This window comes from Chiloscyllium plagiosum, unplaced genomic scaffold (genome assembly GCF_037043375.1).
Source record: "Chiloscyllium plagiosum isolate Xiang-an unplaced genomic scaffold, Cpla_swu_hap1 HiC_scaffold_43, whole genome shotgun sequence".
Classification (NCBI taxonomy): Eukaryota; Metazoa; Chordata; class Chondrichthyes; order Orectolobiformes; family Hemiscylliidae; genus Chiloscyllium; species Chiloscyllium plagiosum.
The window spans coordinates 15,889,656-15,905,252 of NW_028270181.1; the positions used below are offsets into that span (position 1 = coordinate 15,889,656).

At 39.9% G+C, this 15,597-nt stretch overlaps 1 protein-coding gene across 16 annotated transcripts in view; it reads left to right on the forward strand.

Annotated features, from left to right (window-relative positions):
- Positions 1 to 15,597, forward strand: part of LOC122541861 (calcium-activated potassium channel subunit alpha-1) — an 847,529-nt gene that overhangs the window by 817,675 nt on the left and 14,257 nt on the right. For 13 of the 16 annotated variants that reach the window (XM_087982321.1, XM_087982311.1, XM_087982314.1 and 10 more), the window contains 2 exons: positions 900 to 1,124; positions 2,335 to 2,363. In XM_087982321.1, coding sequence (XP_087838447.1) covers positions 900 to 1,124; positions 2,335 to 2,363 — 254 coding nt within the window. Of the gene's footprint in view, positions 1 to 899; positions 2,364 to 15,597 lie in introns of those variants that run through there. The other 3 variants (XM_087982320.1, XM_043678979.2, XM_043678980.2) reach the window with 1 other exon arrangement.

Below are 15,597 nucleotides of genomic sequence, written 5' to 3' on the forward strand. Positions count from 1 at the left end.
TCTCCTTCCACGCTGTATAGATTCAATGATTCTATGATTTTTGTCCTTTTTAAACCACATTTGCACAGACAGTTCCTTAAAAATGTGCCTTTTTTAGTGTTTACCCTGCTGCAACTCTTTGTTAACTTGGCGCACATGGCTTCGAAATCTTCACTTCCTTTCTGCTGATATTGCTTTCAGACTAAAGGTTGCCAGATTACGCGGGCGAATGTTTCTTATTATTCAAGAAAATTAAAATTGGTTGCTCCACAATAGTGCAGGTTTTTAAAAGACCTGTTCAAGCATCTGAAAATGATTTACACATTCTATAGAAATTTTTACAAATATCATAGGTGTTTTAAAGAAATTACATCTTTTCCTTGCTCCCGGATCCAAGATCCTCACAACAGATAAGTGATCATTTCCAAGTACAGTCATGGAGAAATGGATGTGTACATTCTCACTTTCCTAGGTGAAGCATCTTATGGAAGCATGGAGCAATTCTGACCTAATTTGACCAACACATCTCAGCTCAAAAAATCCTGTCCAACCATACATTCCATTAGGAGGTGCGTTAGGTAATTTTGGATTACAGCTGCCTTACAAGTTTCATAACATGGTGAAGCTAGTTACATTGCATAAAGAAAATCAATGGAGAATAATATCAGTTGTGATATAAAACTACTGTCCTACCCAATCCTGCGCACATTAGCAAATTGCAGTTGAGGTGACATCATACACAATTAATGCAATTACATTTCTGAGCCTTGCATTTTGATGAAAGTTTTATCTCCATTTTGCAGCTTTAGACAAAAGTAAAATTTTAAAATGGGTTTGCAATACTCTTGGTCCTTATGTGCATAATAACGTACCAAGTGCGTAGGACAATTTTCATAGTTCGTTATATTTCTTCTTTTCAGATACGTGATTGCTAATCCACATTACGAATTTGAACTAGTCTCAACGGATGTGATCTTCTGTCTGATGCAATTTGACCATAATGCTGGCCAATCTCGCGGCAGCTTATCGCACTCGTCTCATTCCTCACACTCTTCCAGTAAGAAAAGCTCGTCTGTGCACTCCATCCCAACCACCACCAACCGTCCAAACCGCAACAAGACTCGGGATCCCCGGGAAAAGCAGAAGTATGTGCTTGACCCTGCTGTCTGATGAAAAACTGTTTGTGAATTTTCACCTCTGTCCATTCCCCAGTGCAGAGCTTCCCTTTGTCACGGACTGTATCACATATGTCTGCACATGTTCGTATGTATGCATGTGTTTGTCAACAGATTTCATCGTTCATCTCCTGCAGCACAACAGCAACAAACCAGATGGATCTAAAAACCAATCATTACCAACACCAGTTAACTCTGAGCAGCAACTACTGACATACTTATATTTAAATCATATAGTTATTTAATGTTTGTTACTTTACACAGAGCATAATAATAGTAATTATTTAATGCACAGCATTAGAATACAGAAAAGGGTAAGACTCTTATAATTATCTTAAACTGAAAATTACTTACATCCAAACAGGCAACTCCTAAGAAAAATTACTATTGTCCTCTTAATAGTAGTAAGGACAGAGAATTTTAAATTCATGTCATTTTTACATTGTCACCGATTCAATAGCATATTCATATTAACAAAACACAGCTGAAAGAGCGTTGGTGGGGGACAGAGGGGATGAATAGAATTTATTCAAACATGTGAAGCATTCTCTATTTCCTTGATTTGACTATTAAATTGTCAACTTTTTCTTTGTTCACCCCCAAGAATCGATGTCACTTTCTAAAAAAAATTTAACTTTATATTTCCTAAGGTAAATAGTCAGACATGTTTTTATGGGATGGTTGAATGATGTGAATTTTGGCAGGAAGAACTAAAAAAATAGTCTGTCAAGCACTTTTATATAGTAGCCATTACATACTCCAGTTTGTATTCACAAAGACAGTTAAACATGCTTCTATGTGTGACTGTCATAGACACGATTGGCATTTGCTGATTTGCTGACTTTTTTCATAGAAGCAGGACATTTGCTTTCTGTGTGGGAATGCATTTTTATTTAGGAAGCCAATATTTGTAAGATGACTTTTTATTTCCCCCGTTTGGTATACTTTCCTAAAATAATGTTTACACTATGCCACTATTTCATAGCATGGGCTTGCTAGTGGGTGTGTGTTATGGTTAAAAAAAAAACTACTAACCAAAGTAGACTTGCACTGACACTCTTGTTTACAGGAAATTTTAATATTCTATCAGACAGTGTCAGTGAAAGTGCTGAGTCCAAAATGTGATAGTTTAAGAAAATTGTAAACTTACCTAGAATATTTACTTACTTTTTCTCTAAAGTGCTACAAGGATGACTAGAATGAGCCAAGGTATGACTATCAATGGTTTTGCATGATATGGCAATTGCCGTGGGTTCTTTCCATATTTGTCCTTGTGAAACTTTGTTAATTAAAATTTAGTAAAAAGACTTTTTTTTTAAACAAATCAAATAATTTGTGTTTGTTTATGCTTTCTGGCCGAAATGAGCTGTCTGCTGCTTCTGTCGCTGTCCCTTTGTCCATGACAGGTGTGACCTTGTGTGTCCATCATTCTCCTGCTTCTTTGCATGTGGCGTCTTGCTGCTCATGTGATTGCCCTGTGACCAATTGGAGTCTGTCACTTTATCCAGATTCTATCATTCAACTCATTGTTCTGTCTGAGACCGACAGGATCATTTGATTTTGTGTTGATGTCAGCTGAGCAATTAATCATCCTGTTCACACAGTGATTTTGTGAACCTTCATTCTCATTTTTTCTTGAAAATTCAGTTTGCTGAAATTGATGTTTTAGTGAATCAGTCATTCTGTATCGTGTATCTGTCCCTCAACACGTTTCTACATAATTTGTCAAGAAGGAGTGTCAGTGTGGGGTACATAACAATAAGCAGCATTGTATGGATAAAAGCATTATAGTGCAGCTCAGGGCTGAGCATCAGTTCTGCAATATCAGACACAAGTCACCATGATGCTTTACTCCCTACACTATTGCTCTGATGTCACTTGTCCTTTATAAACCACTCCTGTGTTTTATGTATGTGTGTGCATATCTTTTGCTTTCCTTGTTTGAGTCCCAGGTACAGTGACATTCCATGTTACTGCATACTTTGCTAATGAGTTAAACTAGAAATCTACACCAGAAGTTAATATACTTTAGCCAACCCAACTGAATCCCTTCCCACCAACTATTATGGTTATGAGTGTTTGAAAGTTTAACTTAACTACATGCAATTGGACAAAATTGGTTTTTATGTTGAAGGAGGATGCACTGTGTGAAATCTTACTCTTAAGTACCTCAGCTATGGAATAGTAGTGATCTTTAACATGTGTAGCACAATAGTGTCAAACATTTTTAAAATGGAGAAATACTACTTCACTAAACCTGTCACTGATCTGAACTGAACCCAACAACCAAATAAAGTGTGATCAGTTAGTGACTGGAGACATTTCAGAAGTTGGTAAGTGTGACTGGGCTCCAGCCAGTCTGAATCACTCGTTCCCTGTTGACTTCAACACCCAGAGCTTGGGTGAACTGATTCACTGTTACTTTGGTCTAGATTTTAAAACAAAAATACATTTTTCATTACTTTTTGGGTAAAGATTGGTGGCCTACTGAGTGGAAACTGCCACCCTAGACTTCCCCTCTTTATGTTAAAGCTTCCTAATATGGAATTCAAGTACAAATGTTAAAAAAATTGTTGCCTTTAAATCACAAAAATTACCTATACTGACATGGCTTGCCTCCATTCTTTCTCTGCTCATCTTGTACTAAGACTCTTACCTCTTGCTTTGTCACCTCCAGATAAACTTACTGCAGTGTTCCCAAGGTGGACTCCCGTAATCTCCGGCTGATTTGAAACTATGCAGTATTTGAACATAGAACAGTACAGCACAGGAACAGGCCCTTCAGCCCACGGAGTCTGTTGTTCTGTCCTTCAACAAGTCCAGCTCACAGGTCACTCCTTACTTTATTGAACCACATTGACCCTAGGATTCCAACATCCCTTTACATAAAATGTTCATCTTGTGTTTAAATCCCTTCATGGCCTCAGTCTTCCCTCAGGTCTAATAATTCACCTCAGAACACTAAGTTCCTCACACCCTATCTGCACAATATGGCCTCCCATTGTTTTGAACCATTTAGATGCCACTGTCTGGATTTACCTCCCCAAAACATTCTGCCCCTCCAAGACCCGCCTCGTTTAAATTCACCTCCTTCAACAAGGTTTGGCCAACTCTCCAAATATCTATTAAAGTTTTGCACCATTTTAACCTGATTTAAGTTGTCATGAAATACATTGCGATATTTCAACATATGAGGGCACTATATAAATGCAATAGTTATTAAGTGCTAAAAATAAACTATTCCTTTGTCTACACAGTGTAAATCAATAGAATACTACAAGATTGAGTTCACACTGAAATATTTGTAAGAAGTGTTGAGCCAGATTCTGGTTAAAAATTAATTGTTTACAGCTAAGATAATGAATAGAACTTGCAATTTTTACATTCCAGCACAGTAGGGTACTCTGGATATTGTTAACAGCGGAGTTACTGATGAAGATCAGACACAACTGGTATCTTGATACTGTTTGTCTGCGCAGATAAAACCCAGACCCACTATGAAACTGAGTATCAAGATTGGGCATAGAAAGTAGGTACTGTGCTGGTCCTCAAGAACAAACAATTAGCAAACATATGGAGGCAAAGTTCAAATACAGCTCCAGAGGGAAATTTAGAAATTTGTTTTATTGCTAAATATCAGCAGTTAATCAGTTGATAACATTCTCTTGCTTTAAGTCAGACTTTTGAGAGTTCAAACCCAACTAGTCATTGGAGATAAAGTGTTTCAGATGAAATGTTAACTCAAAGCAAGTCTGCTCAGTCATGTGGATATGAAAGATTTCACACCACTATTGTTATGAACATCAACCGAGCAATTTCTGGGGTCTTGGCCAATATTTAGCCCCCAGTTATGATCTCAAAACATATTATTTGATAATTATCGCACTGTTGTCTATCAGAGCCTGTTCTGTACAAATTAGCTGCTGCATTCCTTGTGTTACAACAATTCAAAAGTATTTTATTGGTTATAAAACAACTTTGGTTGTGAAGGTTGTTACATAAATGCAAGTGTGAAATCTTTCCTGAAAATCTGTTTAGAATACATTTGAGCATTGTACAAATGTTGATGTAGCTTACGCAGTTTGCTAAGCTTTCTCTATATGCCAATTTCCTGTGGGTGGTGGGGTGGGTAGGTCACATTATCATTGTTATATATCGCTGCTTCCCACTTTTGCTCTCCTGAAGGCTCTGACTCCTTACTGGATTATGGCTTCCAGGACATTAATCACCTCTGGGTGGCCAATTGGCAATAATTAATAATCAAGTCTTGAAAATCAATAAGTTATTCTACCAGGGAATTACAACCAAGCCTGATCCTATCCTCACATGTACTTAAGTTACAAGAGTCAGGGATGCAGGCTTTCCTTTCTCTATTCAAAGCTGTGGAGGAGCATTGTAGCAGTCTCACTGCTACACAGCTATACCCAGGATAGTGCCAGATACATTGATTCAGCAGAGCACCACTGTTAATATCAATACCATTGTTATGTGAATGGCACAGTCAGCTCCATGCTAACATCAAAGGTAAAATTTGATATGTTCCAAGGCAGTTACAGTGTAATCCTTGCAGAGGTGAGACCACATTCTCAGTGTGGAGCATGCCAAGCATTGAACTCTTCCCAGACTGAGCAGGATAACATTCTTCTTGTGCCTATAACAAGTGCATTTAACAGTGTTGTTGTTCATAGATAGACATCAGGGACAGCATAATCCTGAGGCTCAATAGAACAATGCACAGCAACATTGGAGTGCTGATTTAATACTGACTTTTGTTCTCTTAGATCATTGTGTCGAAGCAAAACGAGTTTATTTTAGCATTCAGCATCTGGTACAATTCTCATTTTGTCATGGAAATCAGTTTGACTCTTACGTCATTGGCATTTATCTGGTGACCCTTACCCTGGAATCTGAACAATGATTCAATCCAGGGAGGGCTCCTCTCACCAAACTTTGCTCTCGAATCAGCGGCGAAGTGGCTTTAACCATCTCCAACTTGTTTCCAGTTGGTCAGTCTTCAGCCTGGTGCTCCTCCTCAGGAAAAAAAACACGATCTGTGGAAGTTTGGAAACTTTTACAACTGTGAGATCAAAGTGTGAGGCTCAGCTCAGATTCCCAGTCGGGGTGACACGGAGCACGTGGCTGCTTTCCCATGTCACTGCACAGGAATTCAGAATTACTTTTGGCTTTTGCTGACCTGGGAGTACTTACTGTCTTCAATAGAATCACAGCAGGGTAATAACTCTCCCTCTGTCCAACATCAGGAAAACAGGAAACAGTTACTCAAAAGTGTGGTGCTTTAATCAAAGCAAAGGAAATAAATGCTGTGGCTTCTTTGTGCTTCTTTCTGGTCAATTTGTTTCCCAGGTTTTCTTTGTTCTTTTGCCACTGAAGCCTCCAGTGGGGTAGTGGATTGTATATTTGACCTCGGTCAATTCATTTGGAGACATCATGGATAACAAACATTGGGATCTGTGTCTTTAAAGAAAGAATGTGGAATGCACGTATATTAAGACAAAACATCCCTGAGCTCGTCACTATTTCTTTGGATATTTTTCAACTTCTTTCGGAAATGTTTGCGAAACTGTTTGCTGCTGCCACTGCTGCTGTGCCCCCCACCCCCCCCCCCCCCCCCCACCTCCACTTTAGTTACTGAGTAATGAAATGGAAGTGTTTTAGCTCAGTACTGAATCTGCCACAGATGCTGCCACGTTTACATTGCAAGCTGGCCTCGGCTGCACCAGCAGCTAACAAGAAATGCATCCATAACCTCATTCGTGCGCAGACCTTGACAGTTTAATTTTTTTTTGCGATGTGAAAGCCTGACCAGAGACATTCAGAAACAGCAGCTGTTTACCCTACCACTTTCCTGAACAGCTTCCTCAACAGTGATGCCATCTCACCTACAGATGTGTGCCAATCATCCAGAACTTGCATCTGACACTTGATGGTGCATGTGTAATCTGCAGTCTTCAGTGCTTTCCATTCATTCTTGGGCTATAGGTGTGGCTGTTGAAACTAAGTGAGTTGTCAAGCCACCTCAGAAAGCTTTACGCTAGCATGTGCCAGCATGTGGGCAGTGTTGATAGATTCTAGGATGGGATATTCCGTTTGATAAGGAGTAATTAGGTTGAATGACTATCTACCAACCTTTTTCTATTGTCCTCAAATTATCACATACCAAGTTGAATTGTGTTGCATTTCATCGTGGATTCAAATTTCTGGAGCACAGGAGGTCAAAGGTATAAGGGTGGATTTGGATAGCACTGGCTATTGAAGAGGTGAAACTGTCACATGTTCAGTTTCAAAGGGATCACCAGTAAAGTAGACTAAAAGTAGGCCCTTGGGAAGGAGGGGTGATCAAGATGACGCCAATCATGGTCTTTAGATTTGTGTCAGAGCTTGGAGGAATATTACTGTTCCACGTTTAGTTTAATGGAAATGCACCCATTGATGGTGGCCTCCTTTAAGCACCAACTGTTAGGCCACATTAAGATTTTTTTAAAAAAGCAAAGGTGTCGGAAATCTGAAACATCTGGACTTGCTTCCTCTGAACTTGTAGTTTGATAGTGACATATGTCAGGACAGCCCAACTTTGCAAATGACCTAACACCTGTTTCTGGCACAAATCCTGACCACCAGAAACTTCACCAAAACTGTGTGCGATGCACTTATAGAGTAGAATGCATTCAGTGTATGCAAGCCTTGCAGACATCATATCAGATACTTAAGGTATGCACTGTACATAAATATCCAGGCCCCAATCTCACGCCTAAGTACCCAGTATTTTTTAGAACAAATAATAAGCATGTCTTTAGCTCTTAGAAGCCATCAACACATCTTAAGTTTTGAAGTAATCAACCAGGGTAGAATATAATGTTTGTCTGTAAAAGCTATTGTGACAAATATGATTGATGACATTTTGCTTTTGACTGGTCTGGAGGGAAGTTCTTATGAGGAAAGGCCGAGAGATTTGGGTCTGTTCTCATTGGAAAGAAGAAGGCTAAGAAGGGATTTAATAGAGACACACAAAATGATCAGAGGATTAGAGAGGGGAGACAGTGAAAGTTTTTTTCCTAGGATGATGATGTACGCTTGTACGAGGGGGCATAGCTACAAATTGATGGATGATAGATTTAAGACAGATGTCAGAGGCAGGTTCTTTACTCAGAGAGTGGTATGGGCATGGAATGCCCTGCCTACCAATGTAGTTAACTCAGTCACATTAAGGAGATTTAAACTATCCTTGGATAAGCACATGGATAATGATAGGATAGTGTAGGGGAATGGGCTTAGATTAGTTCACAGGTTGGCGCAATGTTGAGGGCCGAAGGGCTTGTTCTGCGCTGAATTGTTCTATGTTCTAATTCTAACTGTTCAATTACTTGTCACTGACAGCTCTTAACACCTGATTGGTCAGGAGCACCTGGTCCATTTCTACATCAGAATTTTAATTACTTCTACAATGAGTGATTGTGTGGCTCATCCATTTGCAGGCCGACTTCATAATTGCCTCAGATTGGCCTTGACAATCCATTAGAGAGGACAATGTTTCACCCCACCAAGTTCAACATCAGCTTTTTCATTGTTCAGGAAAGACATAGTTGGAGATATTCCCACAGGAGTATTGATTAATCACCTGGTTTTATTTGATCATTCTTCTCATGAATGGAATGTAACATGGTGATGGGGCCTGTGGCCTCTTGGTTGCATGCAGCACCCATTTATAGACTGTAACATTAACACATCTTTGCAGTCTGTTTAACGGCTTGTGGTCAATTTGTCGTCGTGTAGTAACTGGAGTGCAGGTCCCCAGTGGATATGTTTGCACAGTCAACATTCACAGGGAAATGTGAGGAGTGACATTAATGCTCAACAAGCATGTAAGAGAGCACACAACTCAACAGAGACTGTCACTCAGGTCCGCTCAGCAATGTAAAATTCTTTCCCTGCCTATGCCTGAAAATCATAGTTTTTAAAGAAAATGATTGCAATGATTTTTCTTTCCTTTGCAGGAAATTAAGCCCTTTTTAAAACGGTAAAATTACTGTGAACAACACTTAAAATAGCAGACTCATGCATGTCAACAAAAGCATCTGTTTATGTTAGAACTGAGCTGTCATAGTATCTCTGATATTTATTTGACGTCTCAAAATGCTATTACAGCTAAGGAAGACTTTTGAAATGCAGTCGCTGCTGCAATGTAGCAAAGCAATAGTCGATTGTGTCCTAGAAGTTTTCTTGAATAGTAATAGGATGATGCCAATAGGATCATCTGTTTAGCAAGGTTTAATTAGAGATTGGCCAGTTTTCTGGGTGGAGAATGGGAGGGAAACTGTCCTCTCTACCTTGAAATAATGTCTGTAAGCCCACTGAAAGAGAGGGCTTCTGTTAAGTAGATCATGTGAAAGATAGATGGAAAATGCAAGTATGTTACTCACTCCGTGGAGAACGGATATTACAATTAATATGTTTGAATTTTTACTGAAGAAAATTATCCAAGTAGACATCTATTGGATGAGTTCAGTTTTTGAAACCAGTATGTGAGCCCACAGCTCATTATATATGCACTTGAATGCGAATAACTGCTTTCAAAACTTATTTTAATCAACATGTTCAAACCTGTTACAGTATGACACACCTCTGGGGCAGGTGAGGCTTAAACCTGAGCATTTTGGCCCAAAGGAAGGGACCCCTCTGGTAATAGTTTTTGTGTTGACAAAGTGTTGGCAGGTCAATTGGGCTTTATAATCAACAATACAAACCTTTAAAAGCAGCCTGTTTGCACGCATGAGAAATTTTAAAACTTTTAACAGTCTCGTTTAACTGTCTGTTTTCATGATTGAAACCTATAAAGATGTATTCTTAAACAAAAACACATTTTCTTTTTTCGTAACGAGCTGAATATGCTGTCAATTCTCCACTGTTTGCAAGTTGGTCTTTCTTCAGCCCATTATCACATTTACAGGGATTGGAAATGGATTTTAATGGGGAAGGGGGATTTGAGATTTGGGAGAAAAAACCTTGGATGGTGAGGGTAAGAGGGGGAAAGAAAGATTTGATAGGATAATTAGAAATGATGGCATAAAGAATGTTAGAAGGGATAGAGTGGGGGTTGACAGTTGGGTAGAAAGTTAAGGGAAAGGGTTAGAGAAGGTCAGTTGGAATGAGTTAGAGGAGAGATTTTGATGACCTTATCTGGACACATAACTGGGGCAGAAGGACTTGAACTAGGCCTTCCTAGATCAGAAGTAGGAACACTACCAGTACACTGCAAGAACCCCACATCCCTCTGTAAGACCAAATCAAAGAAGAATGCAATTGTCAAACAACTTAATATCTTGTTGAGAGTCTTTATCCAACTTTGTTCATGGGAGGCATGGTGGCTCAGGGTTAACAGTGCTGCCTCACAGTACAAGAGACCTGGGTTCAATTCCCACCTCGGGCAACTGTTTGCACATTCTCCCTGTGTCTGCGTGGGTTTCCTCCGGGTGCTCTGGTTTCCTCCCACAATCCAAAGATGTGCAGGTCAGGTGAATTGGCCATGCTAAATAGTCCATAGTGTTAGGTGCATTCGTCAGAGGGAGATCATAGGGTAGGGGAATGAGTCTGGGTAGGTTACTCTTCAGAGGGTCAGTGTGGACTTGTTGGGCCGAAGGGCTTGTTTCCGTACTGTAGGTAATCTAATCTAAAAAAAAATTGTCACTTACTCTGGAGCCCAGCCACTATCTGCAAAGTTATAAATCAGTGAACTTTGCCACAGTTAGTGTAGGAGAAAAGGATTGAGGCATGTTGAGAAAAATCAAAACCAAACCAAAGTGCAATATCAGACAAAAAAAAGCCCTTGTTTTCCAACTAAGTGCTACAACTGTGTTTCCCTGCTGAACAAAGTTGAATCCAAATACCCTTAGCACCTACTTGTCTACATGATGCGAGTAGAATCTATGAGCAATGATTCCTTAAGGTGCTGCAGTTTGCCTCTGCCTCCTCAACTCTTTCTAAATATTCTCCCCACACTTACTCGATGGGAATAGTAGCCTGTTGCTGATGGCTTTATTTGATTCTTTTAGAAAAAGTATCCCATTAAACCGATGGCTGCTCATTCTCAATTCTAACTCATAAACTGATCACTGTCTCATATCAGTCTCTTAAAAAATATCTCGCAGCCAAATACATTCTGTAAACGAAGCCAGCCTTATTTGTCACTATTCATCAGCCAACAGGACTGATCTTTGCTGCTATGTGACATGTGGAAAACCTTTGTTTAAAATACGGTGCGTGGTTATGATCTGGAATGCATTGCATCATAGCTTTCAGTGGGATTTAGTTAAGCACCTGAAAGGAAACCATTTGCAGCACGATATGATATGATAGGGAGGCAGAATCAGTTCAATTGCTGTTGCAGAATATGTTTCAGTGATGTAACCATTCCATTGGTTTTGTCCTATCAGTTTTGCTTAGACTAACTCCTCTATTTTCACCAGAGAAGCAAAAATCTATGTGTCGATATTATTTTTCATTGTGCAGGAATATTTTGTACCTCAGTTATCCCAAACTGCAACTTAGTTGAATTATGGTCGTCATTCCATAGTCTCTCAAAGGCTCAACCTCTGCAAAACCAGTGCTACAAGTCCAAGTTGACTTGTTGACAAGATACACCAGTTGACAAGATACACCAACTGTTAACTGCCAACTTTTGTATTCTTCCCAAGTGAATTATCCAGTGGTTCAGTTGTTAGATCTCCAACTGCACAAACCACCTCTTAAATATCAGACCTTTAATGCTTTAAAATATCACAAGGGAGCTTCATATTTGATGCTAAGCTATGTGAGGTGAGATTAGAGTAGCTAGCCAAATGCTCAGTCAAAGGGGAAGGTTTTAAGGAACATTTTAAAGGAGGAAAGAGGTATAGATAGTTAAAGAAGTTTGGGGAGATATTTCCAGACCTTTGGTCTTTGGCAACTGAAAGCAGAGAAAGTATGATTATAATTTTCTCACTGCCATAAACCTGAAGTAAGAACGCAGAAAGGTTATGGAGAGATTTGAAATCCAACAGAGAATTTTAAAATAAATGAAGGTGCTGCTTAACTGAGAACTTAGATTGGGCAGTGAATGTATGAATGGTAGGTGATTGGGATACTGTAGTACAGTTTTGGATGATCTCAAGTTTCAGAGGGTAGTGTTTGAGATAGAAATGCAATACTGTATTAATGTGCCTCCTGGCTTCCTGTAATCATGTGACTCCCACCCTAAGGCACTCACTGTAGGCATCCATGTTACAGCAACTTCAATAAATAAGCTACACAGTTATCCCGTGAACTTATAACACAATGTCAAGGTCAAGCTTATATTGAGTGATGAAGAGCTGTATAGAAGCACTGCTACTAAAATAGGAATATAGTTCAGAATCGTTGAAAGTAAGTAAAAACCATAAGAGACCACAGAAAATAAGCAAAGAAGACCAGAGCTGAGAGCTGAAAGTTCCTGTCCTGGCACCAGTCAAAATATAAGTTGACATGAAGCAGAACTGGCTGGTTTTCCAGTCAATTGGAGCAGATTTAGCTAATAAAATGGCAGCTACAAATAGCTACACTTTTAACAATGTTGCAGAGATACTGTTACTGTTTCTATTCTAAATATCTCTGTGGAACAAACAAAACAAAAGGCAGACATTTTAAAGACCTTGAAGGCACACCTTGGATCTCAAGTGAACATACCATTCCTAAGTTATGTTTTCAATTTTCAGGCCAAGGGTGAAAAAAGGTTCATTGATCAATCTGTGATAACATAAACACTTCTCTCAGTATCCTGTGTATTAGGATAAGAAAAAGATGATCCAATTACAAACAAGATTGCAGTAGGTTATGATGATTCTGCTCCTTTAAAAATGTTATGTTCCCCTTGGTTTTTTCTCAGGAGGTCGTAAAAACCTCAGGTTCTGAAACGTCTGGGCTTGGAAGGGTTTTAGGGCCAGTTTGATTATAGGTAACAGATACTGCCTCAGGCAAAAAAGTTTTCAAGTTTAAAAAAACACTTGTGTAATGAAAGGGAAGTGGCTAGATCTCCCAGCTCAGCTTTTCTCTGGCTTGATTTGGTTTTTGGCAGTCTAGCTATTCATTGAAAGCAAGTCCCAGGCTTTTGCTCCTCTGTCTCTACCTTCTCTCCTGTAGAAACCTATGTTTGATTTTACCTTTTGTGCCAAGGGATGTTTATGGGGGTTGTCGCAAGTATTTGGAACAACATCATTAAGTTGGGATGATCTGTTGGGTTCTCGGATAGGTTAGGTTATTTTGTATTCCATTCTCTTCTGTTTGTGTTTCATTCGGTAATCTTATAAATAAATGTTGTTTTGGTTAAAACTAAGTGGCTTGACCAGTTGCATCATTGCATCTGCTTAAAGCAACCGAGGAAACTTAGGGTCTGGGCTACTTTCTTGTAATGTTTTGGGGGGGAGGGGGGGGGTTGTCTGGCCTGGTCCATGACAAGGTATAAGAGATCCCACATTGAGAGCATTTTTTTCTGGGAGAGTAGAAACATATTCTCAGGAAAACGATCGCCACTGCAGATGTTGTGAAACTTGAAAGGGTTCAGAAAAGATTTACGAGGATGTTGCCAGGGTTGGAGGAATTGAGGGAAAGGCTGAACAGGCTGGGGCTGTTTTCCCTGGAGCGTCAGAGGCTGAGGGGTGACCTTATAGAGGTTTGTAAAATCATGAGGGGCATGGATAGGGTAAATAAAAAAAGTCTTTTGCCTAGGGTAGGGGAGTCCAGAACTAGAGGGCATAAGTTTAGAGTGAGAGGGGAAAGCTATGGAAGAGACCCAAGAGGCAACGTTTTCACACATAGGGTGGTATATGTATGGAATGAGCTGCCAGAGGAAGCGGTGGAGGGTGGTACAATTGCAACATTTAAAAGGCATCTGGATGGGCATATGAATAAGAAAAGTTTGGAGGGATATGGGCCGGGTGCTGGCAGGTGGGACTAGATTGGGTTGGGATATCTGGTCGGCATGGACGAGTTGGACCAAAGGGTCTGTTCCCATGCTGTACATCTCTATGACTCTATGTGCTGAAGTTGTAAGTCAACAGCTAGAGCACCTTCGTGACAGCACAAACCAAGCCTTCCCTAAAAAGGCAATTGGTATGCTGGCCTTTATTGGTATTGGATTGAGAATAGGAGTTGGGAGGTCATGTTGCAGCTATGCAGGACATCAGTTAGACCACTTTTTTAATACCACGTGCAATTCTGGTCTCCCTGCTCTAGGAAGGATGTTGTGAAATTTGAAAGGGTTCAGAAAAGAATTACAAGGATGTTGCCAGGGTTGGAGGGTTTGAACAAGAGGGAGAGGCTGAATAGGCTGGGGCTGTTTTCCCTGGAGCATCTGAGGAGGAGGGGTGACCTTATAGAGGTTTATAAAATCATGAGGGGTGAATATACAAGTTCTTTTCCCTGGGTGGGAGAATTCAAAATTAGAGGGCATAAGGTGAGAGAGGAAAGAGTTAAAATGGACCTCAAGGGCAAGACTTTCACCCAGAGGATGGCGTGTGTATGGAATGAGCTGTCAGAGGAAGTGGTGGAGGCTGGTACAGTTACAGCATTTAAAAGGCATCTGGATGGGTATATGAATAGGAAAGGTTAAGAGGGATATGGGCCAAATGCTGGCAAATAGGACTTGATTAATTTAGGATATCTGATCAGCATGGACGAGTTGGAATGAAGGATCTGTTCTACTTCTCTATGACTATGTCAACTGAAATTACAGACCAAAAGGAATGAAAGGTCATGGAATAAGGCAGAATGCAAATACTTGAGAGGACATCAGACAATGTTAAAAAAAGCATGTCTAGAGTACACAAAGCATTATTCTCACTGCTCGAAGCAGAATCATTTTGTGTGCAAGTGTTTGGCTAGAAGGAAACAGGGACAAATGGCAACACGAGAGACATCAGCCAAAGATTTTGACAAATCACTCTACAACATAAAACAAATTAGTTCAGTCAGGTCGATAGATAGCAACAGCTACAGTGATGACTACAGAAGAAGTATGTCAAGTTTGTTTTAACATGAAGTGTCAGATAGACACCAGCGTGTCATGCAAAATCATGACCTTCAGAGATTTCAATATGATGATCCACAAATGAAGCTCTCAAAAGTGAAGTTGAGGTTATATGATGACACCATACTTGTGCTACGAGGACAGTTTATTCTCGAGCCTAATGCAACAAAGATCTGGAGTTCCTCATCAGAGATGGTAAGCAAAAGGCATTCATCTGACCCAGGGCAAGTTTAAAGCTTTGACTGGCAACACTTAACCTTTCAAAAGAGATTTGCAGCATATTGCAGCAAGTTAAATCATTGACCAAGAAGCTGATCCTACAGGAGTAGAATGATATCCTTACAAATCGTCATTTCAAAGCACAGAACTTGAGTACTGCTGGAAAATGAC